Here is a 27,856-nt window from a genome sequence, read left to right on the forward strand (position 1 = left end):
ATTTAAAAATAATGGAATTCAAAAATAGATTTGTAATGTGTATATTTTATTAAATGTTAGAATGAATAAAATAATCTATTTCATCTTAAGCCAGAATATTCTCGTATATTTTGTGTTATATGTATTTCATTTTATATATAACTTCTTCTTCAACTCCGTCGAATATCTCTATATTTCTCGTGAATTAAACACTAGTAGGTAACGGACAGCCAATTCGCTGGATTTTCTATTGTGATTTTATCTATCTGTGCTTGAGTGAAACCTTTGGCCAACATCTTTGGTAGAACGTTGAAGAATATATGGCTGTAACCGTGACCGCCAAAGTCGATCTGAAAAAAAAAATACACTGAAACGTCAGCTTTAAATAAAAGTAGAATTAATGTTTGAACTGAAGTTGTCGCTATCGCTCATTGTTGTTTTGTTTCGGATTAGGCCTATCGCAGACGACAGACTATCCGTGACGCACTTTTTAGTCTGTGATAATAAAACCGATACAATTATATTCAGTAACGCAGACGACGCGCATAAAGTCTGGCACACAAAATATCCTCGTAGATCTGACAGACCTCGGCCGCACCGGGCCGTACAAAAAGTTCGCAAGAAATAGAAAACAGACCAGCACTGTATGATACATCTTTGGCAAAGTATCACGACAGAAATTTAAAAAGAAAATTGTGAGATGAAGTGTGCAAATTTATTTGGATATAAGTAGTTTTAGAACTGAATGCTTAATATGAAACAGTCCCTTTAATAATCTTTCTGAAAGAATAGGATGAACCTAAAATTCTCTTTTTCTTTTTTCTAATATCTGAAGTACGAAATAATACACCGCAATCTCTGTACTTCCATTGCGTGTACCTATAGTTCTACCCACAAAATGTAGGTACGTCGTGTGCGTTGAGTCTGTGTAATACCTGCCAGTCTGCATTGCGCACACTTTTTGTGTGCCGCAGACTCAATACCACAAAAAGTGTGTCATCTGCGATAGGCCTTAGTTTTAAAAATGCCTACAGAATGCATAATGCCGCGCACGTGTCTTATAACGTGCTTAAATAAAAGGGTAGGTAATGCTGAAAGTATCGGTTACCAGTCTATGCTTGGTGTGAATGTCGTGCGACATCAGCACTCGCTCCTCCCTCCCCTCGTTCACGAGCGCCTTGATCATATTAAGTCGCTGTGCATCCGACGGCATGTCCATGTGGATGTTGAGCTGGTAGTGGGATACTTCTGTACCGAACAGATCCAGCTGGCAATAAGTACCAAGCTCAGAGAATTCTAATAGTTGCTCCAATTCTAGCAGTGTGCCTAAAATTATAATTTTATAAATAAGCGTGGGTGTGTACCTGAGGAAGAGGACAATCTAACAGACTTTATCTTTCTTTTTTTTTATCGGTAGGAAGGCTCTACTTTAAATCTAATTACTCAACTTGCAAAGTAGAAGTTAGAGGTGTTGCTTATCTACTTCAACGAAAAAAGAAAATAAGAATTTTATGATCAAACACCACATGGAGCACACTAAAAGTCTTGCACTTCTAGCTAATCTGAACTTTCAATTTCGAATGTTATATTTTTTGAAACTTTGCAACCTTCTTAGTAATAAAATAATAATTTTTAATACACATCAAAGTTCTACGTACGCAACGAAAAAGGAAGTAAGTCGAAAAGATTTTATAGCGATGATTGTAAAAGTTCTTTCTCTCCGCAAGACTGTGCCGCTCGTCTTCAAAATGCTTTTGGGAGAGAAGCATCTTGATTGAGCACCATGAGGTGATAGTTTGCTGAATTTGAGAGAGGTCGGGTTTCTTTACATGACGAATTTCATGAAGGGCGGCCTTCAACTGCCGCCAACGAAAATAATGTGGCAACTGTTAAGCGGCTAAATGAAGAAAACCGAAAACCTATGAGACAATTAGAAGACTATTGGTATGAGCCAAAATCAAAAATTTTACACGAAGAATTGAAAGTTCGGAAACTTTGTTGTCGTTGAATCCCTCATGAACTGACAGCGGAGCAGAAGCGGGCTCGCGTGGAATGGTGCTCACAGATGCTAATGATGTACGACCACGGACATTCTAATGCTGTTTATGACATTGTTGTGAGACGAAACGTGGAGTTATATGATCCCGAAAAAAAACAGCAATCTTGTGAATGGGTGTTTGAAAATGAAAACAGGCCAACAAAATTGAGGCAGGCAAGAAACGTTGGTAAAAAAATGATCGATTTTTTTTTCTCAGCTTCGGGTCCCATCTGCACAATTCCACTTGAGGATCAAAAGAGTGTTAATGCCGAGTGGTATTCTACCATTTGTTTACTCAGGGAGTTAAAAAAAATTCGCGAAAGACCAAAAAGCTGCGTTCTCCTACATCATGACAAGCTTCTTCACACATGGCTAACAAAACTAAGTTACTTTTAGCTTCCGAAAAATACAACTCGTCACCCATCCTGCACATAGCCCCGACCTCAAACCCTGTGATTTCTGTATTTTTCTCAAAATCAAAGATTTGGTGAGAGGTTTCACTTTTACCAATTCCGAAGAGGCAGTGATAGCGTCCAATCAGCACGTAGAAAACATGCCTTCAGATCTGTGGTCCTACTGTTTAAAAAAATGGTTCGATCGCATAAAAAATGTAAAGGAAAGTATTTTGAAAAGCAATAAACATTATATATTGGTTATAACATGTTGTTTTTTTTTAGTTACGCAAAACTTTTAGTGTGACCTACGTATACATGTACGGCCATTTTAAATAACCTATCTGCCCTTAGTTTAACGTACGGTTACATTGCTGTCACCGTTTAATGACAAGATCTTATCTATCCATAGTTATGTCTAATACAGTTATATTGCAATGCTATCTGTCAATAGCGTGAAATAGTAAGCTTAAAAGGAAATATTTGTCTACGTCTAGTAAGTCAAACTGAGGATAGATAGGTTATTGAAAACGAACGATAGACACCACGTCGTACAAAAAGAAAGCCGTAATATGGAACATGCCACAAATTTTACCATAATAAGTTTCGACTGTTATATCTATACATTGCCACATTTACTCCAGTTGTTTTAAATATTCACAGTGACTACAGCAATGTAACACATTTATATTCAGTATAGATTTGATTCACACAGTGACAGTAGACACACGACTAAGGAGTAAAGTGTACTTACATTGCCTTTAAGCACATTTTTGCCGTTCCGCTATCAGACTGCGAATAATATGAACTTATATGTGTATAGAACGTCATTGACAAACACGAACTGTGTCTAAATAGACTAACGAGCCGATAGTTTTGCTGCGCAGTTCACTTGCTTCGGAAAAGATTGTGCGGTGCAAAATGAAATATTCTTTACCCTTCACATTTTAAAACCCCCAAGAGAGGCTACACCTGGTTTGTGATGATATGATATGATGCAATAACCGGTGTGGCAGTCTCTTAACCGTCTCCGAACTCAAGTAAGCCGTTGCTGACAAAACTTTACAGACGAGGAAACAGTGCACCGACATTCAACATACCTTTAACTCTCAAACATTTAAGATAAACTAAAAGTTTTTCAAGACTTGAAGAGGCGCTGAATGTTATCTAAGAGGCAATTTAAGACGTCCCTCAGGAAGACTGGGACGACTAGTTTGTGTCATGTAGCATTTGAATGAGAATCCAGAAATTAATAAGTATTACCTAAGTGGAAGCATGGCATGAAATATATCTTATATTTGGCTTTACAAAATAGTAATATCATAACATAAATTGGATACAACGTAACAACCAAACTGTGGAAAGAGCTTTTTTGTGCGGTATTTCCAGGAAAATAAATATAATAATAATAAAAAAGCGAGTACCTACATTTTTCTAAATGGTGGTGTGGGCGGTGGTGATCACTTAACACCAGGTAACCCCTCGCTTGTCCTCCTCTTCTATAAACAAAACACTGTATAAAGTCTGTCGGATATACTAGGGAGTAATACAATTTAATCGTACGGTCGAGGTGTGACATGACAGCTTTGTTAACTCTTCCACCCGCTTCGGTATACAGCCGTATAATCTCAAACGGTGCTTTCGGATCCCTGTGAGGATGGAAACTGATTCCACATCCGAGCTGAGCCTGGATCTCACCAGCTGCTCTTATAGCTCTGCGTTCAAAGTCTGGAAATAATACAAGAAATTACAGAAACATTTCTGTAATATATTTTTTTAAGTAAATTATTAATGCTACTGTTTTTGATTCAATATATACTTGTACGTTAGTGATACTAATTTATTTTGTAATAAGTAGGTACTTGCCTTTAATGGGCCAAACACTGGCAATCTCACCCACAAAACCAGCTTTGACAATGGGATTATCGATACAGCCTTCTGTCAGTTCTGTCAACATAAGGTTATAAAGATCTTCTGTTCTTATATCTAATATCGTATCATTTTGAACATCAGCGATATAGTGCCCAGTTCCTGCAACCACATGCACTCCCGTTTTTTCTGAGACGGACTTGTAAAAATCTATATCCCTATTTAATCCGATAGTGGTATTTTCAACTATAGTTCCTGAAACAAGAAGTATAATTTTTAAGGTCCCGCTAAGAAAATTGAATATTTTCAAGAAAGTAATTGGTATGACCCCGTTTTGGAAAAATCGAATTCTCATCAGATCTCGACGTACGAAGGTTCTAGAAAGCTTCCCTGACTACTCTCGCGAGGGTGTCACTATGGCTGTGTAAGTGTGTATGAACTTAAAGCTATAACTTTTGATGGTTTGACCAATTTCATCGCGGTTGGCGCCATTTGAAAGGGCTTGGATAAACTTAGATTTTGAATATAATTTGGACTGATTCGGACAGATAGATTTAGAGATTTTTTTTAAATTAAATATTAAATATAATTTTTTTAAATGTGGTTTTTTAACCGACGTCAAAAAGGAGGAGGTTATCAATTCGATCGGTATTTTTTTTATGTATGTACACCGATAACTCTGAGATTTATTTTCTGATTTACGTAATTATTATTGACACTGATTTTATGAACATTTACATGAAAATTTTCGCCTACCTGGATGACATAATTGTTTTCTGTCTACGGCTTTTTGTTGGAGTTTTCATTCAGGTTGATTATATATTATTATTAACTGACACTAAAACGTAAAAAATAAACTACGTTCGTAAACAGTCAGCCACGCTTGAGTTTAGCTCCATAGCATTTTGAACATTAAACCACTAGCAAACGCACACACTGATAAAACAAAATAGGTGACGCATTATCAAATCAAAGTCTTTACTTTTACTTTATTCTTTTAGGTCACGGAAAATGACACTTATGAATGTCAAAAAAAAATTTTCTTATTGAATCCACCGCCACTCAAAAACTACTCACACAAAAAAACACTAAAGGGTAGAGCTAATGAGAAGAAGTGGCAAGATAGTTATATATAAGCACCCAAAACTCACCACCACCTAATTCCTTAAAAACTCCAACGTCGTTATAAACAGCATGTTTCGAATGGTCGTCATTCATAACTATGTTAAATTTAGAACTATATGGATATTGCCTTATATAGCCAACATTCTCCAGGGTAAATCCTGATTGAAATCTGTGTGCGATTTGATTTGGTGGCTTCCGGTAGAAATGATTGAACTCCATAGACAAGTGCTCGTGCGTCAGAGTCCTGCCCAGGTCACTTGGTAATACTGCACCCAATACTAAAAAATAAGAAATCATATTGTAAAATACTAAAAATATCCATTAAGATTAACCCGCAAATACCGCAATACCTAATACAGTATGTAAGCACAATAAAAAAAAATCCACTTATTAAATTGATGGGCTTATAAAGTACCTCAGACCTGTAAAGAACACTTAAATCTTCTTAAATAGGTAGAAATGTTACACATGTATAGTACATGCTATTTATATACAGCAAATTAAAAATAAACAGAGACATGATTATTAAACGATATTATGTTTATTGTTTACCTGTGTGGACCTTCATGGTTTTAAACTTCAAATTAGAGTATAGATATTAGCGTGGAATTTATATACAGTTACGTAACAGTCAAGAAAATATATTATTATAATTAACAACTAGACCACAGACAATATTTATCTAGACATACTGCTGTTTTTCCAAGCGTTATCATTAATGGAATATGCAGCGACGTCAGTTATCTACACAAACAACAGCGAACTGTGAATTATGAATAGTAAGTGCCGAGTGGAGTTTCTATATAGGTAGGTAATATATAAAGTAGGTTACTGGCACCAATCCTTTGTTGTGATCAAGCTTACTGAGTTAACGGGACCTAATCTTACGGGTTTGTATTATAGGGTACGCCAGTACGTATATATGTTATAGAACATAGAACTTGATGTTGCAAAACTACAATAAAACTTTTTTTTTTTTTTTTATCGTCCAATTAGCACGGCAGTGCCACTTACACTAATTAGACGAAACGCTAATAGGAAAACTTTCAAACAAAAAGGAATATTAAAGAATAATTGAATTAATTATACAATTTCAATGCTCTCCGCGTCGCTTAGTATTTCAGATAATAGGGAAGTCCACCCATCATTGAATGGATCCCATTGACATTCTTGTCCAAGAGCGCGTTGCAAGATGCCAATGAACGCGGTATATGTGCCAGGGCTCGGGCAACGGTGTTATGAAGCGGATCACAAAAAGTGATCGTGAAAAGAAATCGTGGGTGAAGATATAACCCGTTTAATTTAATATCACAAGAGTAGTGAAACTAAGACAACATATCTAGTGTTAAAAATAAATGTGTATAGTCGGAAATGTAATTCGAGATCAAAAATGTAATCAAAGAATTGTCATTGTCAAAATGACAGTTCAGAGATTATCCACATTTTGCTAGGGTAGTTTAACAATAAACTTATTTTGATAAAGAATGCATAAATATATATAATATATACAAATGTCTTTATTTAAGAATGGTTACCAAACATGAAATAAATAATTTTCATATTAATATTCGCTCTCTGATTCGGGGTCTGAAGAGCTTGCTGTTGACGAATCGGAATTGGTGACTTTTATAATAAATTTTATTTTCCGCAGCCAACTTGTCTCCAGAAAAAGATTGATAATTCGATTTTTACGATTTCTAGTAACTGAGCTTTTATCATATTTTCTTCATAATTTATATTTTTGGATATGAGCTATTCAATAATTTGCGCTTTACGTCGGGCAGTTGTGGGGTTCGATTCTAACCTTCGGGAGTGGTAATGGACATTAAAACAAATATCGAATTGGTTTTTACCGTTGGCAGTATGCCCTTTAACCACTTTTCATAATGAGCGAATTTTCAGTGTTTGTTTTGGATTCGAACATTAATAATGCTCCATCTACAAAACCGTCCTCGCTGCCTATATGAGATATTATAAGACGCCTTCCTTTCTCCTTTCCGGTTCGAGCTTTTAAACCTGTGGTAAGGCACTCTAAGATTGCTTATTTAGGAGTTTTAATTTGAGTATCAAACCACATTTTCGATGTTGCGTGACCTGTGGCGCTTGCAGGTAGCATACTAAATATTTATATATTTAATTCTTTATTTCAGTCAGATCAAGATCGGAGTTAACACCTTGAACAATCTTAAATAATTATAAATATTTTAATCACCCACATCGAATAACTTATGAGTGCAAGAGTAGCCAACATACATACATACAACCAAATGTCCAAACTATCATAATATTATTACAGATTAAGTTTTACATAAAATTTATACTATTAACATACTAACCTCTTTTTACTGTAGGTAGTACTTCTGTAAAAGAAAGCATGCACTTTTCGTCTTATTGCTGAAAAAGTAATTTCCTCAAATTTGTCTGCAATATTCTTTTTACAGCTGGTTTTACGAGGTGGTTTAAATTCTTCAATGGTCTTATTTTCTGCTCGTCTCGTCCCGAATTTTCATAAAAAAAGACCAATACTGATGCTTAAGCCAATTTTTGTAGACATGCTGTTATGATGGTATGCCTTTAAGGCATTCATCATCATAGCCTTTTCAGATACAGAAATAGGAGTGCGTTGCGGTGACAGAATGTCCTGATTGGTCGATTAACCTGGCTCAGCATCCATGCTTCGTTATGTTAGTGACAACAACGAAATAAAAATAATTGATAAACAAAATAAAGAAAACTTAACAACAAACAAAATCTTAACAACTACAACGGGAAAGCAAGACGAGCACATTCAATCACAACGAATGTCAGAGACCGAATGAACAAAACAATATGGCGACCAGTCATACCTGTCACTACGCCCAAGATATTTTATAACATTATTTACGTTTTTCTTCTGTAGACGAGCCAAATGTTTAGAGCTTCTATCTTATTGCCAGTGTCAAAGCAAAGTTTGCACAATAAATTTAGATTTTAATTATTGGCTGTATTTAATGCTATATTACAAAGAGAAAACGTTGTGGAATATTTAATTATATGTATTGAGACTACACTTATAATTTAAAAATGATATTTTAGTATATTTTACACGCACAATGGAAAAGGTTGTTTTGTTGTTGGCAACATCATTGTTTACATTTTTGATCTCAAATTATAATAATTCCGAGTATAGTTATGAATGTGTTCCCTCGTGCTTCATATCTTGTTATTTGTCACCATAGTAACGAAATTTTCTTGACAAACCAAAAGTAATATTTACGTTCGGCGCTTAGCGGCGACATTACCATAATATTAATTTACGATATCTCAGTTTACCTAACATTCTTTAGAACTCAAATATAGAGAGCTATTATATAATGCCTATACTAGTTAAGGATTATACGTGGACCCAGTCATGTAGTATTATAAATATACGAATTCCGTTAGAGCCTGTGTATCGAGAGAAAGTCGATCTGTTCACTACCGACAAATATGTTAAAGCCCACTTTAGCCCATTTCTCTTCGAAATATTTTTACTGCATGAAGTGGACAGTACTAAGGGTAAATGCATTATCAGTGAAGACCTGATTCTTCTAGAATTACATAAAAAAGAAGAAGTGGAATGGAAGAGCCTTGAAAAGGTTCTCTCTAAAGAAGAAAAATTCAAACTCCGCAATGAGATTTTACTGGAATGTCAAGAGAAAGCAGTTAAGGAATCTGAAGAGAGAGCGATAAGAAAAAGTCAACTAGATAGGTTTACCGTACAAAAAGCTATGGATATCGATAGTCAGCAGCATGCACTCATAGACGCTAGACGGGACGAGGAACGCAATAAAGTCATGAATGATTTAGAAACGTGGCGCAGTGAAACAACAGGTGGAAAGTATAATAAAATATCTAGTCGTGTGATTGATAACACTAAAGATATGAGAACTAGTGCCAAAATAATTGAACTTACTGACGATCTCGAAGATAACAGTTCGAGTGCCAAGATCACTGAAATAGAGAACGTTGCACTAGAAAGAAAAGTTCGTAATAAGAAATTAACGAAATCATCTAAAACACTTATACGCTCCGAGTATGTTGATAAGAAAAAGGAAGAAATCACTAAACGAGTTTTACCAAAATTGAGAGAGACAGCTCAATTAGAGATTAAACATACACCGAGGTATTTTCCTACGCCAAGCCGTGAATCAGCTGCTCGCGAAGAGGAAGCCTGGTTAAAAAATATAACACTTGCTAGACGGGCCACAGGTAGATAAGATTATCTTTAATGAGTTAGAAATTCTTTATATCCAGTAAGGTTTCTATCATTAATCAGTTATAGGTAGAACCAAAATAAACATTTTTTTTAAAGTTCACACTATCAGAACTACAACTATTTTGCAGGCTTCGTATCGGAGGACCTACGTCCGGAAGAGCAAGACCCGCAGTGGTGTAAGGAGAAAGGAGACGAGTTCTTTCGAAACGGGAATTTTCTGGGAGCAATCAGTGCTTACACACATGGCATCACGCTATCGGATAAACTTCCGACGTTATTTGCGAATAGAGCTGCGACTCATTTTGCTTTGGGAAATTTTAACAAATGCGTAAGTTTTCGTAATTGGACGTAGTTCCTGAAAAAAGTTCCAAGCCACAAACATCACATTATAAGAAATTCGTGTTTAAAGTTTTAATAGATATTAGTGTATTCCATACATTTGGGTTGGGCTACTGGTATACATGGTGTCCTTTAAAGAGTGAAAGTAGGGCTGCCATTTTTTGTCCGTCTTTTAACATGAACAACGTGTTTTGTTTTCTTAACTCAATTTCAACAGGGTTTGGAACGTTTTTCTGAAATCACGTCCAATTTGTAATAATTACATTACATTAAACATAATGGTTGCAAGTACCTGTACCAACTCTGTTGGTTATGTTTAACCAAATTTTATGAACGATGCGGGACTCTATCCCGCGACCTCTCGTGTTCCGTCAGAGCGCTCTCACCAAATGAGCCAACCGTTCGACCGCCACATATTTCATAAATCTTGGTATGTTCAAACCAAACTAGTGGGAGGCTCTTTTGCACAGGATGCCGGCTTGATTATGGGTACCACTACGGCGCGTATTTCTGCCGTGACGCAGTAATGTATAAACTTTACTGTGTTTCAGTCTAAAGAGCGCCGTAACTAGTGAAATTACTGGCCAAATGAGACTTAACATCTTATGTCTCAAGGTGACGAGCGCAAATGTAGGGCCGCTTAGAATTTTGGGCTTTTCAAGAATCCTGAGCGGAACTGCATTATAATGGGCAGGCCGTATCAATTACCATCAGCTGAACGTCCTGGTCGTCTTGTCCCGTATTTTCATTAAAAAAATGTCTTTTTCAACTCTCAGGTTGTGGCTCCATCTTCAGGATCTACTTTACAGTTGATAGCCTGCTCAACCCCAAATTTATTGAGAGTTGAACCCGCATCGTTCATAAAATTACCAGAACTATTAACTTAAGACTAATGTAGATAGACTTAAATAAAAACGATATCAAGAGATACCTTCTTGTCGCAATATTAAAGTTTTGTTGTTTAGTTATATTACCACTGATGAAAGTGTGGACTTGTAGGCCAACGACTGCTCCACCGCCCTGGAGCTGATGGTGCCCGCCTGCGAGGGCAACCGACTCAGTCGTGGCAAGTGCTTGGCGCGCCGGGCAGCCGCGCTGACGCGTCTGGGATACCTCAGCAAAGGCATCGATGAAATGAAGGCAGCGGCCAAACTGCTGCCTGATGACGAAGGTATCCGGAGGGACCTCTACGACATGGAGCGGGCGTGGGAACAAAACCCAGATTCTGATTGAAATTTAATTAAAAAGTATTTAAAATAAAATTTATGATAATAGAACCTTATTTCTTTAATCGAAATACTCGGTAAAATTAGTTCAATATTATTTATGAATAGGCACGGATTGCAGTGGGTAGCAACTGTCTACTCCAAATGTCACGATGGGCTTCAAATGTCTAGTGGTGTTTTGGTGGCTCAAGAATTAACAAAACTGATTCCTTTAGCTATCGAAAGCAAGGGAGATTGCCTGGCAGTAATTCTGTGCTGAAAGACACTTGTTTAAAACCTCATCCTTTGATGAATCCTCTCTTGAGTAGATCGCGCAACGGGGTAAAATGAACCTAGTCCCATTTAACCCCTACAAGACTAAATTTGCGCGTTTTCTCTGGGCGTTATAAATTGAACAAGGCCTTCAAGCCGGCCCTACTGGAGTGTTGCTGTCATCTCTGATCTGGCGCACCCCAGTATCAGACAAAGACAGATTCGATACGACACAAAATAGAATATCATCCCCATCGGTTTTCAAGGATCTTTACTTTGTGATCATAATTTTTGTAATGTTGTAGTTATCATTTGGATTCTATAACATGCGCATTGCTAGTGGCGTCGTCGTGTGCCAGGTCGTGTCCTTCCATTATGGCCATAAAGGCTAAAAAGGTATAAGTATCTATCAAAGTCAAATATTTTTGTTCAAAATAGGATTTAAAATCACTTATTGAACGCCGATAACTACCCAAACCCAACCAAGGCGTCGATGGTTTTTCTCCCATAGATACTCAGACAGGTGGGTTACCTCCACAATGTGTCGGTCACGCCTTGATCATTTCAGCACACCTTTCCACCTGCACAAGATCAGAGAGTGTACTTGTGTGAATGTGGCTTAGACGAAGGTATTGTTTCTCATATATTCTGTTCTTGTCCTAATGTAAATATGTTACTTAAATATAATAATTAAGCTGTAAATACATTTGTAATATAGTATGTATTTTGTATATTCTTGTGTTGTTCCAGACTAGAAACTAACCCTATAAAATAATGTGATACTCTGAATAAACCTGCCACTTATAAATTATCCAAATTAAAAGATAATTCATAATTCCCAGCTATCACCAACAATTCATAATGTGTCTCTTCAATTCCACAAGTCATTGACGAAGTAATTTGAGACATAAGATGTTAAGTCTCGTTTGGCCAGTAATTTCAATAGCTGAGTCGCCCTTCAGACCGAAACACAATAATGCTTACATATTACTGCTTCACGGCAGAAATAGGAGCCATTGTGGTACCCATAATCTAGGCGGCATCCTGTGCAAAGGAGCCTCCCACTGGTGCACCACATGTCCTCTGATGATATATTATTAAATGAGTTGTAGCAACCAAGACCTTGGAGGTCATTAATCACTCGTACACTGAAACATCAGCGAACTTTTCTTTATTTACTTAATAGTAATAAAAAATTATGATGATGTTGTATATGGAATCAGAGAAAAATTAGAATATCACTAAAAATAACTTTAATTGAAATAATATAATAATAATCTGTCACACTAAATAATAATAAATATTATTAATATCACCAACTAGTTTTCGGGTACAACCATCAAAAAACAATTAAAAACCAATGACATACATTCTTCAGTGTCAAATCAATTTTGATTAATTAAGATCCAAATGTATCTCAACTGATTAATAATATAATTGTGGTCTGTTAACATGCTCACTTTTCTTCAGTTATTTTTGTGGACAGACCAAGATTGTTCAATAGAGCTTGTGTGGAGGGGTCTCTGCCACGGAACCTACGGAACACCTCACTGGGATGGCAACTGCCACCAAGAGCAAGGAAGGTGTCTCTGTATCTCGCCCCAATTGTCACCACATCCTGATCATTCTGCCTTGCCTCTTCAAATGCACTATATATATCAGCTGCTATAACTTTGGACCACAAATGGCAGTAATATGCAGCAGCCCATTCTTCAGAAAATATTTTCGTAAATGATAGAAGATGGGAATTGTATTTATCAAATGGAAGTACATGATACTTTGGCCACAATTCCTTGACTAAATCTCTCCAAAATGTCTTTTGTGAGTAAATTTCTAAGTCAAGACGAGATAAGTATAACTCTTCACATAATTTATAGCCTGACATATGGCTACGAACTTTGCGTAAATTTTGAATCAAATCATCTGGTAGAGGCTCCCCTGTGCCATAGTGTCCACTGATGGCTTTGACTGTGTGTGGGTCATACAACCAATGTGTCATCACATGTCCACATACTTCAGTTGCATCCCATTCAACATTTGATAATCCGGCCACTTCAGAGTAATTAGCTTTGGTTAGTAGATGACGTAGAGCATGTCCAAATCTTTGAAATAGTACACATACTTCCTTAAATGTCAGTAATGATTGGTCGCTGGGACCGGGAGCTTGAAAGTTAAATATGAGAGCAGACAGTGGGTCTGTATTTGTGAAGCCGCATTTGTTGCGAATAGCAACATGCCAACCAGCATCATCATACACTCTTATCTTTTCATTTTGACGTGTGTATGGATCTAAATAGAAGCCAGCTATTGGAGAGCCACTGTTCTGCTCATAAATATCATAATATTTGACATCCTTATGCCATGTGTGTATATTTGACTTTTCAACTATCTGGATGTCAAAGAGAGAACTACATAAATTAAACAAACTGTTGATCACTTTAGGAAGCGGGAAATATTCACGAATTTTATCTTCATCATAATTATACAGAGACCAAATTTGTTTCCTTTGCCAGTAAGGAATGTCAAATGGTTCCAGTTTCTTATCAAACCCTCTGTCAGTGGCATACTTTTGCAAGGACTCCATTTCCACATCTTGTATTGGTCTAGCACTCTCAAGTAATGTATCAAGAGTTTCAAATACATTCTCAACAGAGCCAGCCATTTTAGTTTCCATGCTCATATCAGCAAAATTATCAAATCCCAGCATTTTAGCTTGATCTTGTCTGTAGCTGCGTATTTTTTCTAGATGTGTACTTGTTTCCAAGTCTTTGTTGCCGTACCCAGAGCAGCGCTGTACATGCGCCTGCCAAGTGTTCCATCTCAGGGACCTATCTGAACAATATTGCATGAAAGGTTCAAAGATATGTGGTTGCAAAGTAATTTTCCATGGTCCTTTATGTGGATTGTTATTCACAGACATTGCTTTAGCCAAACTCTCAGGGAACTCTCTCATAGCTTGATCATCACTTATTGTACTGTTAAATATTTTTGTAGCCATGTTTACTTTATCTCGAAAGATCTGTTTTTCTTTTTGCAATGAATTTAAAATGTTGTTTAACTGTTCCCGTTGCAAGCCCTTCACATCAAGACCATTAAGTTTCCCTTCAAGTATGTATTTATCAAGCAACCTTTGTTCTTCATCAGTCAATTTTTTTAATTTATTCTTTTCATTTATTGCAGCATTGTATATTGGTACACTATTAAATTTTGCTGCCCTTGCTTTGTGGGCACGACTATGAATTTGAATGTATGATTTTGTGGGCATTAATGAACTATTTCCAAGGTAAAGAGTTTTAGCGACACCCCATGTTATTTCTAATTGGTTGTCTAACTTTTCAAGTGGTTGAAATACTTCAACAAATGCATTCTTGCAGTTGCCACAGGCATCTTCTATTTGCCTAACTCCATTCTCATATTCCAAACTTAGCTGACTGATGGCTGCGATGCACTTCTCGATTGTAATGTCAGTAAACTCTGGCAAACCATTCTCAGTGAGCAATACACTTTTTTCTGAATCTTCACCTATCTCAGGTATCCTGGAATAAGTATATAATATATAATTTAAAAATATTATATTACATACAAATATTATCTGCTTCGATATGAAAAGAGATCTATTATCGTCACAAAAATATGGACATTATTGAAGTAAAATTAAAAATAACATAATCACTTACAGTACGACATATCCAGAATTGCGTGTATTTTGAAGTAATGGTCGCTTTAAATGTCGAAATAATACATTCGGTCGTAGAAAAGATGCCATAATCCTTATTATTACTTAAGTTATAAGTATGTACACAATTTTAATATTAATATCGTAATTTCATAATAAAATGCACAATGAATGAAATATTTTTAATCGCGAGTCGCGAAGGCCGCAGCGGCACATTGACATTTGACATACACATATGATTGCGACAGGTGTCAATATTTAAGATTTGACTTTTGATCTAGTACTTGTAACATCCTTCTACGACCTAAAATAATATTACTAGGCATAGAAAACAAGAATTATTGCAAATTATAAACCTTTTATATTGGATAAAATCAAGGACATCTTTATAACCAACTAGCTATGACCACGACTTTCCCCTGTACTGTCGCACCACAACCAACACCGCACTCGGCGCTACAAAGTTTCAAATTAAACATTCTATGGATCAATTTTGAAATAAATAAATAAATTAAGTCTTAGTAATTTGTGGATTACCGTTAGTAATCTATCCTTCGAAACCCAAAATAGCAGGGAAAGGAATTTTAATTGAAATTTATTAGATGTTTACACACACAAGAAGGCGTTACCGTTGTTGTAATCACAAGCGTGTTGTTTCACTTTGGGCGTGCTCAGTACCGGCTCTTATTTCTTTTTGCAAATAAAAGGTGAAAAATTACGTATGATTCTGAGATATCTATAATTTGTCATGATCATTGAATTTGTTTTTTAAGTACTACTAGTTAGTTATAATATATAGGCCGGGTGAATTCTTATTCTCATAAAAATAAAGTATAGGTACTTAGTGTTTGTGTGATATCGAAGGCTATGCTCCTACAAGCACTTGACATAAGTGGGTACCTACGCACGTCTCTCGCCACTGCAATCCTTTTGTCTAATTTTTTTATGTTTTTATTTATAAGTTTATGTTTTTTTATATAAAGTTTCTATAATATCTTTCAAATGATATAAAACAGAGACACTTCACCACCCAAAGTACCATCATCCAAGTACCAAACATTAAATTTTGGGTCACCTTGCTGACAGCCAACTGAAGACAAAATATTATGATATTTGAATAATAATTTGGATGGTTTACTATAACATCGCCAAATATAATGATAAATTGAAGGAGTTGAGTATTTGACTTCTCTCAGCAGAGCTCTCCTATCCACAGAGTTAAAAGCATTTCTTACATCTAATTTTAGAAAGACATCACCAGAATCACTGTAAAAAATACGTGCAGCGTGGACTACAGATTCGCAGCCACCTTTGCAGCCGAAACCCAACTGAGTTGGAATTAATTTAGTTGATAGGAAAGTAGAAATATGTCTACAACATACGAGTATAATATTAGAAACAAGGCGTCGACAGGTGCAACGGCTATAGGACGAATGCCACCATGTTTTTTCTTAAACACGTTTTTTCTTAAGCACGTATGAAATATTTTATAGTTCTTAATGTACTTAAACTGTTTATTACTTTTTAGATGTTTTAATTTTTGTGTTTTTTTTTGTAATATTTTTTAGAAATGTGAGTTTTATAAAAAAATATAAGCTCAATTTTGGAAGCGATGGTAAAAAATAAAATGTATATCAACTTTGACATTATTATGTTTTTTTAATATTATATAGGTAATATTAAGTAAATTAAATTAGTTTTGTTTTGAGTTGACACTCTTTAATATAAACTGATCGGATTTAACGCTATTCATGCGAATTATTTGATGTATAGGTAAACTGTTCATAACCTTAGGTATCTAACCTTTATTAAACAGGTAATAAACCAACGAAAGTTGTAAATTAGAATATGTATCTTTACAACCACTACAACAGTCAATGAAATAAAATAGATAATCGCTTATCATTTATTTTATTACAACTTATTTACTTGACTATAATAAACTCTACGCCGTCGAGTTCTTTGCTGTCGGATACATGTTCAACCAACGGTACGCTAACCATCTGGCAGCTACAAAGGGCATTACAGTTATTACAGATCTTATCTTCATCTCCATCATGCGTTTCCTTGACGGGTGGACTGCAGCAGAAGTCAGTATCGAGTCCCATTTTTTCGCCGTCTTCCAAAGTTTGTGGTAAATGCTGATTTAAGGTCTCTGGTAGCAGAAGGCTGGCGACTCCTCCCGCGACGAGGAGGGCCCCCATAATTATCAGCGGGAGAACCATGATGTCCGAACCCTACGATGATACAATAACATGTAAACAACATAAGCCAGCGAGACAACAGAACACGATGTTCACCAGGACGATATACTAGGTATTACTGTTTTACGCAAGACTTATTATTAAACCATTAAACATTTGCACAGCTAATGAATATTTCTAAGCTTCTTTGTGAGCTTTTATTTTTGAATACCTAATCTCTATTTATTTTATGTTTTATCACCACTTACTTACCAAGTAGTTGACTAGCGGTATAAATATCGGGCCCAACATGCCTAGTACAGAACTTAGGCTCATACCAAGGCCCCTCACTACGGTGGGATACAGTTCAGAGGCCATCAGGGGCAGTACGACAAATGACGATGAAATACCCATCTTGCCAACGCAGTACAAAGCCAGAGTCACATATGTTTCTGAAAAAAGCCATGTACGAATTCTTTAGAACTAATATTTGGAGAAACCAGTAAAAAAATAGAAATTAAGTTTGCTTGGAAGAAAGAAAGCACTAAGAAAGTGTCAATTTCAATTCTTTAGTTAAAAATATTACCGTGTTGTACCAAAAATGTAGTCAAGCAAGCCACGCCTCCAACTACCATGCTCATGCACAGCGTCCACCGGCGCCCCAGCCTCTCCATGCACGGCCATAGGAACAGGTAGGTTGGCAGTTCCACCACGCCCGCCAAGAAGAAATTTAGGAACTCGTCTCCGCCTAGCACCGGCGCGTAGTACGACAGACCCACGTACACGCTGGTGTTCGTGAACCAGATGAACGTTATGATTATTGTTTTCTTCCGAAGGTTTGGTGTTTTGAACAGATCGAGGATGCCGTATTTTCTTGATTTTTCTTTTTCCAAATCTTGCTTTAATTTGTCCGATTCATATTGGCGGCGGAGGTGTACCATGTAGTTCTTGGGTAATGATTTACCATTCATTCTGGAAACGAAATTGAATATGCGGGAAATTATTAACATTCTTGGTATATAATAGCAGAAAATATTAAAAAAGGAGATCAAACCTGGCCATTTTCTTCAAAATAACTTCAGCTTTTTCAAATTGCCCTCTCGCCAGCAACCACCTTGGGCTCTCGGGCATGGGCCAGATGTAGAAAAAGAAGCACAGAAAGGGCAGAGTCGTGGCCAGCGCTAAGTAGCGCCAGTCCCGCACCAGGTACACCAGCCCCGCCAGCATTATCAGTCCCAGGGAGTACGCGATGTTCGACAGGATGGTGCACAGTGTGCGGCACCGCGGGCCCACGAGTTCGATGGCTGAAACATTGTTTGATTTATACGTCGATCCTTCATTAGTTAGTTCACCACATTTCCAATAATTGCTCAGAGACCAATTGTATAACGTCAATTGACCTTGACTTGACATAATTGACCAGTAGGGAACAAAATTTAGTCTGCATTAGATTTGACCGACGGTCAGCGCTGACGTGAGTCGAGCGTAGCTATAACTATGAAAACATACGTCGGTCCCAATAAATTAGTGCCTTCAGTGTGACGTTGACCGACCGTACGCGCGTGTGTAACATCGTCATCAAAAATCATAACGAAAGATTGGTGTTCTGCCAATTTCAACTATGTATTGTACAAATTTCTCCTTCAATTCGATTCCACGCTCTACAATAATTGGGTGAACATGATATCTTCTCCGTCTTTTATTATTATTGTTATCGTTTTCGTAAGTAGTACGCACATTTTAAAGAGGTTTAAAATGGATTCATTTTTCTTCGCAATTATACATGCACAATCAAGTTTGCTGTCAGCTGAGCACTAAACGCAACATGTTAAGTGCGTACAGATACGCACTACGCTCGACCTACATCAGCGCTGACCGTCGGTCGAGCACTAAATGCAGTCTAAAAACCATCTAAAATTTTAAATTGAGAATTACATATTATCAACATAACAGGTAACTATGAGGAATCCGCGGAGAACTTGCTCTCTCGAAACACTCGGCAACCAGCCTGTCAGATTCGATTATTAGTTTAAATGGTGGTAATATTAAAAAAAATTGTCTCAATTTATTATTCATCATGCATAAATAAGTTTTGTAGAGGTCAATTTCATTTGATACCAACCCAAGACGTAAGGCGTGGCCATTATAGCTGGAACTGTAAACCCAACACCGAATCGATATATCACCCAGATATAATAGTTCTGGGCAAATGCTGTCGCTACCCCGAATATGCTCTCTATGAGCAGATAAATGAAGAATGAAGGTTTCCGCCCGAACGTGTCCTGGAGGTAGCCAAATATGTAGTTCCCGATTATGCCTCCAACTCCCAACAGAACTAGCCCCAAAGTGGGATAGAAGTCTTTGTCGCAGACCAGGTTCCACTGCGAACAAAGTTCACATTTAAATATATTGAAACGATTTACACCACAAAATATATTTCTGAATTTCCCGTGAAATCATTTTATTACTTTCATGTTTGTATTATTGTATGGAGTCTGGTGCAGTATTGTTTATTTTTTCGTATTTAGCAAATCCGAATGTTAACTGTCTACAATTTCTATAAAATTAAAAAATATTATCTCGTGTACCTCGGTGACAACAGTATTTTTATAAACTCCTCGTTCGAACACCCAGCCGCTGCGACACGGAACCACCTCCGCCGTGCCCTGCTCCAGCAGCGCACCCTCGATGCTGGAGTACCTCCTCAGCAGCTCGGTGTAGTTGTGACTGTACATGGTGCACTGGGAGTACTCCCACTTGTCATTCTTGAGCTCCAATGGTATGCTACGTAATGAAAATTCTAACTTAGTGATAAGTTTATTCTAGGATCAATTAGTAAAAAAGGTGAGTTAAAATTTTATGATTGATGATTTATTGAACTGCAGAGCCATACCTATAGTAAGATGAAATGAGTTTACCAGAAGGTGTCGCTATACGTAATGCTCATTTGTGTTGTTGTCACAATTACAGTTGATTACAATGAATAGAAATCACACCAACCGTTCAGTAATTCTGAGTGTTAGGTACGCTACCCTAGTCGACACGGTCCCCACCTCAGTTACGTAATTGATGAGAGACTTGTGAACGAGGAACCCGACACCACCCAGGGACAGCCAATCCTCCGTTCCTTGCATCCCTTAGTTGTATTCTGGTGCGACACCATACGCAAAAAATTACAATCACACTTTTTTATTAGCTTCACCTGTATGTATGTTTGGTTGTATCTGACTCATTAAAAAAAGTGCATATTATATTGAATAAAATTCAATTATGATTTTGTAAAATGGAAGGAATAAAAGTTGTCAATTGGTTTGTTACTTCATGTTTGTTTTTTTTTTCAATATACGTGTAATAAATAGATGAAGCGTCAGTTACGAGTTGTAAACTAAAGGCTAACGCACACCGGGACAGGATGGCAAAGGATTTTGCCGTCAGTCAGCGCAAACTAGGCGCTGAGATACCGCAGCATTCCCGCGTCTTGCTGCAGCACTTGCTTGCTTACAGCGTGCTCCACGACAAAGCATGCCTTGGTAGCTCAGGAGCTACTAAAATGTGTCAGCAGGCTGGCCGATACACATTTTGTGTTTAGTTGCGTTTAATCGAGTGTTAATGTGCCTCAGTTTTACAATGGTAGATTGGGATTTGGTGTTAATATCAATTTTTCACAGTGTATTAATAGGTATACAAGAAGCTTTAGGGTTGATAATCTATGGAAAGAAAAAAAATCAAAGGGTGAATTAAATAATTTATCTAATGACCCAAGATACGATGCGCAAAAATTTTATGACTATCATAGAATGGACTATGACAGATTTAAGGCAGCGTTTCAGACGCGTCTTTAAATGCTGTGGATTGAAATCTCTTTTGATGCCACGGCATAATTTTAAAGCATAGCAATTTATTTTGTATTTCTATACCAATATGCTTGAATATTCATTGGTTAAAATTTTAACCCCTTGCTATGCCTTCCCGGTCTGCGTAGGCTTTAAGGATGCTGGTTAGAGAGCTTGATAACACCTATAACCAACACACTGCTCATTGATTGCAAGATGTTTGTACGTCATTGAGACGGTGGCAGGTACCTCAGATTCCTGACCAGCTCTGTGTCGTAGTCCTGCAGCTCAGGCACGGCGCACCAGTGGCGCACGTCCGCCGCCATGAACAGCTGCGAGTAGGCGTGGAAACCGCAGGGGATCACCGCCGGCAGCAGCACCAGGTAGATCACCAGCTTCTGGTAGCGCCCAAACTCGCCCACATCTTCTAAGATCGCGTCGAAGTCCATGTCTCTCCTCCCTTGATCTCGAAGTGGAACACGGTCGCGACCCCGTCTCTGTCACAACTGTGATCAATTAACATCGGCTAAACAGTATTAATATAATGTGTAAAAGTGTTTCATTTTATTGCGATGAAACCGATTTCTTCTGTAGTAATTTAAAAACTCTACTTACTACTGTGGCTCCATCTACAGAATCTAATTTACAATTTACAATAATTATAACCTGCCGTTGTAACCAAAATGTATGAATTAATTTGTATACCATATAAATATTTTGTAAAATACTTTAGATAGAAATATTTATTTGAAAGAATGACCATTGTCATTCTTCATTTCAAACTCATTAGTTTTAAATGAAAATGAGAATGAATTTATTTCGGACGACAAAAGGATTTTTTTGGATTGAGACGTTCTTGTTTTTCAACGACTTTAGGGGTTCCCAGTATCATGAATTTGGTCTGTGTACTGTGTGTGCTCGCTAATAAGAGTGACAGTCGCTGGGTGTGAGACTGTGAGGGTTGCTGTTGATAATAATTCGAACATAGAGCTTATATTTAGAGGATTACAACGTTTGGACGGATTTCGCTTTAATTCATTAATATAATAGTTAGGAAGACTTGTAACAACTATCACTAATAGCCAGCAGACTCAACTAACTGCCATGTATCCGAGTCCCGCTGTCGACCTATAGGACCTTTTAACAATCTCTGTAAAAGACGGCAGCGCGCCAAACGCATCTTCCTAAATCCTTTTGAAATAAACAGATAGCAATTCTATCTAATTATAAATATTTATATATAGATTAAATTACAATGGCGTAATAATTTATTTTCTTTCTCTTGAAAACTGTTCAAGGTGGTTATGGGAATATTATAAATATTCGAATAATATTGTCTATTTGAAACTGTTATGGGCAAATGAGGGCAGGGTGTTGAATTTTATTACAAGGAACATTGTATAGGCTATGCTCTATCCTCCCATGCATCACACTGCCACCAAGTGCTGGAATAATTTACCACCACCGCTACGGGTTTTACATTCAGTCTTAAATTTTCGAATCAAATTCAGAACTTATACATATTGATAAATATCTGCCTACATCCCCAGCCTTGGCAAGCACTGTTACAATTTCCTACTAATAACACATAATGCAAAGCTTGTGATTGTTTGTCTTAATTAGTTCTTATTGCGAATTAGTTCTTAGATGTAGATTTATTAAAGATTCGAGCCTAATGGATGTGACAGACGCCCGCGGCGGAACACTTACCGCGAGCAGAGTGCGTGGCCGTCCGTCAGCGAGGAGGGGTCGCGTGAGTGACGGCTGCGGACTGGCGACTGGCTGTTCTACGCGACCACCGGCACAGCACTCGACCCTCGCTATACAGCGTGATGCGAGTGGATTGTGCCACTGTCTATGGAGTTGAAATGTGCTCATGCTGGCCAAAATTGTGCTCCTACTAACGGATTGTCTGCTAGGACTTTTTAAGATGGCTGAGACTGAGATTTATGTTCAGGTGGAATCTTGCGATTTCATATATTACATACTAGATAAAAAGCACAGAATATAAATACAGGGTGGTTTTTTGAGAAGAGCAGTGATGGCCAAGTCGGAAACTATGAGAGTAAGAGGATAGTCGTGAACGGAGTCATGTCCTCGATTTATAAGAAACCAATAACTGCATATTTAGTTTTTTTTTAAATTTCTTCAACTTTTTGACGAAAATCTACCAGAATGATTTTTCCATAAATTACACCTTGTATTATTGGACCAAAGTGGGCTGGCCACATTGCACGCTACACAGACAGAAGATGGACAATAGAGACCACCAAACGGAAAGGACCACCAGGTCAAAGAAGCACTGGTAGGCCAAAGCAGCGATGGTCAGATGACATCGTGCGGTGGGGAGAAACTGGATCGATCAGGGCAAGGATAGGGAAAAATGGAAAAAGTTGGAGGAGGCCCATACCTAAAATGGGGTCCATAACCGAAATTGTATAAGGAAAAAATAATTTATTTGGTCACTTTAAATAAAACTAACATTAAATTTTAAGAACTTCAAACTACTAACATTTGTTTGTAAAATAAGGGTTATGGAATAAATGGCTTATTATTATTATTATTAGACCAATGGACTCTGTTGCCGATAAGGATCAAGCTTTGTAAAGAAATGTATTACTGAAAATTCACTGGTGCGCCAAATTAGTTGTCCAGTCACTCCAACCAGCTCAGCTCCTTCCAGAAGTTCAGAACACTTCTGGGGTGTTCACAGTCTTTTCGGAATTTCTGACTGAGCCACATCACTGCGGAGCGAGAACACAACCTACAACGATAAAAAAGTAATAAATTACTGTGTAGGACTACAAGCAAAACGTACATTTTCTCTATAGCTATCTATTAGGTCTGTTTCATTAGGCGTGCCTCTTTCTGGGAGTCCACCCTTTTAACGAAAAAAATAATAATATGTTATGTTTTTAAAGTGATAACCCTCACTTCTAGGATAAATGCACAAATAAAATTTGAAAAACAAAATTTTATGAACGATGGCGGATTCGAACCCACGAAAAAATTCAAATTTAATTTGTGTATTTATCCTAGAAGTGAGGGTTATCACTTTAAAAACATAACATATTGTTTAGATTTACAAGAGCGACATTTCAAGTCAATTTCCTAATATGCAAATATTGGGGTTGAGCAGGTTATCAACTGTCAAGTGGATCCTGTAGATGAAGCCACAACCTGAGAGTTGAACAAAGCAAACAGAATCTAACGAGGCGGTCCTCGAACGGTTAGCTCAGTTGGTTAGAGCACCGGCACGGAACGCCGGAGGTCGTGGGTTCGAATCCCGCATCGTTCGTAAAATTTTGTTTTTCAAATTTTATTTGTGAAACAAATATTTTTTTATTGTTCCATAAACTTCAGAGAATCTTACCTTACTAGTGATTAATTGTCAATGCAACAAGTTTATTTAATGAGTTACTCATTACGAAAAACATTCCTGAGTAATTAACCAAACCGACAATAATACTGCTACATAAAGCGATATATATCAGCTTGGTTATAGACAGTCAGTCAAAGAAAAATAATTTAAAGAATTTAATAATATTATGGCTGTTCATTGTCAGTACATTTATGAAAATTTAATATACGTTCACAAAAATCGTCACCTTTTTGCTCTTGATAGTGATTTTCATTATTATAACACTAGAAATAAGGGATTGTTTGTAACTAATCCTAGTAGACACCATAAGATTCATAATAGCTTTAAGGGTAAATATATAGGTACACTTTTATTATAAAGTCCCAGCCATTGTTCCGGCAGTATCGATAAATAGCTGAATATTTAAGTGATTGGACAGCCTGGGACTAGATTATGATTATTTTATAGCAATAGGAATAACAGTTATTTAAAAAATACATAAAAAAGAATGCTAGGAGAATATCTTGCGCCGCTTCTTTCTCTCTCAGAGCACGGAACGAATGGTTCCTGAAGCGGCAATAGTATCTAGTATATTTGAAGTGACATCAAAAAGAATAATTGTAAAGGAATCAATTTTAAGAAAATAAATGCCTTTTATTTAAATATGTATTGACATCTGGGAAATAGCTGGTCCAATATTACTACTACGGCTGAACTAGTGCAGCAAAAGACAGGACAGAATGGAAATCTTTGGAGGCCTTTGAGAGAAAGTACCAAAGTAAAGTCCGTTTGCCGATATTAATTTACGGACAGATCTTGTATTTATATTTTTAGCATTTAAACTTAGTACAGCAACATAGATTTTTTATTTTATTTATATAGTTGCGGCAAAGGTTCATCCTCTATGTTCATGGGATGTGCGCACTATTATCTCATTCCCAGCGCGCGGTCAGTCAATTCGATTACTGATATAATTGGAGCCGTGTACGGCCCCCGACTCCGGACCCATTACGCGACGTACAATCACTACAGCAATCAATCACAAATATAATTCCTTATTACTAAAATGAGAATAATTAAAGATAGATAATTAAATAGCAGTATTTATTAAATGCCGGCTAACATACGCTAGATTTACCATTCAGAGCACAAAGAGACTATAAGGTGGACCGATGACATTATAGAGATTGGTAAACTAACTGGCTCAAAAAATACAAAATAGAAAGGAAAGGAGAAGGCCTTTACCCCACTGGGATCGATTTGAAAATTGAACGAAAAATGAACTAAACTAACATAGTGCATGCATTATATCTAACATTAAAGTTATAATAAAATAAAATAATCATGTTTGTCGACTAAGCGTACTAATATAATTCAAATTCAAATATTTTTATTCAAAATAGGATTTATAATCACTTATTGAACGTCAAAATTTACCACCCATTCAAAAGAGACTGCCTCAGACGTGAGAAGAATGGGCGCAAGAAACTCAGCGGGCTTTTTTTTTTATATAAAATATGGATTACAATGTAATATCGTACAATAAACATGAATAATTAAAGAGCCTGAGGGTGTTCGCTTTAATCCCAGTCCGTGGTGTCATTAAGAAAATCGTTTATGCTATAATAACCTTTCCCACACAAACGTTTTTTAACAATTCTTTTAAATTTCGTAACACATTTGTTTTGTACATTTTCTGGGATCATATTGTAGAAGCATATACATCGCCCAACAAAAGACTTACTAACTCGACCCAACCGAGTAGTAGGCATAACAAGTTTATGTTTGTTCCTCGTGTTAACATTATGAATGTCAAAGTTTCTAGAAAATTCCTCAATGTGCTTATGAGAACATACAAAACATTATCAAAAATGTATTGAGAAGCAACAGACAAAATGTTTATTTCATTAAATTTTTCTCTTAATGATTCTTTAGGACCTAGGTTATAAATCGCGCGAATAGCCCTCTTCTGCAGCACAAAGATAGTATTAATATCGGCCGCACTGCCCCATAACAATATACCATAGGACATAATACTATGAAAATAACTAAAGTATACTAATCTCGCCGTATCTATGTCAGTTAACCGTCTGATTTTCTTAACCGCATATGCTGCAGAACTAAGCCTATTCGCCAATCCTTCAATATGGGGGCCCCACTGCAAACGGCCATCTATCCGTCGTACTGAATGCCCTGCCCACTGCCACTTCAGTTTGGTAATCATTTGGACTATGTCGGTAGCTTTGGTTCTCCTACGGATCTCTTCATTTCTGATTCGATCTCGCAGGGAAACTCCGAGCATAGCCCTCTCCGTTGCCCTCTGAGCGACCATGAGCTTTCTTATAAGGCCCATAGTTAGCGACCACGTCTGCGTACCGTAAGTCATCACTGGCGACACACACTGGTTGAAAACCTTCGTCTTCAGACACTGTGGTATTTGAAACGAGAAGATTTTACGGAGCTTTCCGAACGCTGCCCATCCGAGTTGGTTTCGACGAGTGACCTCTTTCGCGAAATTGGACCTGCCTAACTGGATTGTTTGTCCGAGGTAGACGTGCTCGTCGACAATTTTGAGAGTAAAGTTCCTAATATACATACTAACACTAATATGTAAAAAAATAAATGGAAAATTAATGAAAAGGCTACATTATTGTTATTTATTAAATGCTTACTCCTCAAGACACCAAATTGATCAATTAAATATATTCAGATATGTCAGGCTTCAGGTTACCTACTTCGTGGGAGTGTGGGTATAAGGTTTTAATACAAGGAACTCACTATTGCGGTTTTCATAAATGAAATGATCATGGTGTAATTAAGAGGTTTTTAAGGATTTAAAGATTTTTATTGAACATACGTTTGCAAAAATAGTTAGACCGTAAGTAGATGAATTAGTATAAAATATGTCTCAGCTATTTTTGACGATAGTATGACGGTGCTGACTGCGCTAGGGAGCAATACCTGGAACTCAGCGCTAATATACGAGTGTCATCTGTCCTTGGAGCGAATTGCCTCTAACAACTGGATAACACTGCAATGGATCAAGGGACACAGCGGTTCGTAGGGGAATGACGCAGCGGATGAACTTGCAAGGCGGGGATCAGTGACTCAAGTGGCGGGCTTTTACCACTCCTGCCTCTGCATCTCAGCCAAATGTGTTCATGGATACGCTCTCTCACCAACAACCAACACAACACCCGATGGATAAATGTCTCAGGCTGTAGACAGTCGAAAGAAGCGATTCCTGCACTATCGCTCACACTATCACTTCGACTTTAAGCCTAAAGAGACACAATATCAGAATAATGTCTTAAATTAGTGATGTGTGGCACCTTAACGTGCCACA

The 27,856-nt window shown here is 37.1% G+C and overlaps 4 protein-coding genes across 7 annotated transcripts; 1 reads left to right on the top strand and 3 right to left on the bottom strand.

The window, feature by feature from the left end:
* Positions 1–25: 25 nt before the first annotated feature.
* On the bottom strand, positions 26–7,866 carry LOC126966043 (phosphotriesterase-related protein). Of its 3 annotated transcripts, none has more exons than XM_050809931.1 (6): positions 7,740–7,866; positions 5,430–5,681; positions 4,276–4,533; positions 3,973–4,137; positions 1,088–1,305; positions 26–329 (listed from the first exon to the last, which is right to left on the bottom strand). In XM_050809931.1, exons 1-6 carry the CDS (start codon positions 7,777–7,779, stop codon positions 192–194), a joined length of 1,071 nt encoding a protein of 356 aa, XP_050665888.1. In that variant the 5' UTR covers positions 7,780–7,866; the 3' UTR covers positions 26–191. The 3 variants fall into 3 exon arrangements, with proteins under 3 accessions (XP_050665888.1, XP_050665871.1, XP_050665879.1); XM_050809914.1 differs by having other exon boundaries at positions 3,838–4,137; positions 7,740–7,758; XM_050809922.1 differs by lacking the exon at positions 7,740–7,866 and adding an exon at positions 5,956–6,166 and having other exon boundaries at positions 3,838–4,137.
* Positions 7,867–8,660: 794 nt separating this feature from the next.
* LOC126966011 (dynein axonemal assembly factor 4-like) lies at positions 8,661–11,212 on the top strand. Its single transcript, XM_050809889.1, has 3 exons — positions 8,661–9,633; positions 9,769–9,968; positions 10,979–11,212. The coding sequence occupies exons 1-3, from the start codon at positions 8,757–8,759 to the stop codon at positions 11,210–11,212; spliced, it is 1,311 nt and encodes a 436-aa protein (XP_050665846.1). The 5' UTR covers positions 8,661–8,756.
* Positions 11,213–12,693: 1,481 nt separating this feature from the next.
* LOC126965901 (uncharacterized) lies at positions 12,694–15,347 on the bottom strand. The gene is made up of 2 exons (XM_050809678.1): positions 15,135–15,347; positions 12,694–14,993 (listed from the first exon to the last, which is right to left on the bottom strand). Exons 1-2 carry the CDS (start codon positions 15,221–15,223, stop codon positions 12,914–12,916), a joined length of 2,169 nt encoding a protein of 722 aa, XP_050665635.1. The 5' UTR covers positions 15,224–15,347; the 3' UTR covers positions 12,694–12,913.
* A 1,688-nt stretch (positions 15,348–17,035) lies between these two features.
* On the bottom strand, positions 17,036–22,964 carry LOC126965945 (beta-alanine transporter). 2 transcript variants are annotated; one of them, XM_050809763.1, is made up of 8 exons: positions 22,860–22,964; positions 21,399–21,655; positions 19,905–20,100; positions 19,439–19,697; positions 18,371–18,620; positions 17,903–18,288; positions 17,590–17,768; positions 17,036–17,370 (listed from the first exon to the last, which is right to left on the bottom strand). In XM_050809763.1, the coding sequence occupies exons 2-8, from the start codon at positions 21,596–21,598 to the stop codon at positions 17,059–17,061; spliced, it is 1,782 nt and encodes a 593-aa protein (XP_050665720.1). In that variant the 5' UTR covers positions 21,599–21,655; positions 22,860–22,964; the 3' UTR covers positions 17,036–17,058. The 2 variants fall into 2 exon arrangements, with proteins under 2 accessions (XP_050665720.1, XP_050665729.1); XM_050809772.1 differs by having other exon boundaries at positions 21,399–21,646; positions 22,860–22,953.
* Between the last annotated feature and the right edge of the window lie 4,892 nt (positions 22,965–27,856).

This window comes from Leptidea sinapis, chromosome 1 (assembly GCF_905404315.1).
Source record: "Leptidea sinapis chromosome 1, ilLepSina1.1, whole genome shotgun sequence".
In the NCBI taxonomy this organism is placed as follows: Eukaryota; Metazoa; Arthropoda; class Insecta; order Lepidoptera; family Pieridae; genus Leptidea; species Leptidea sinapis.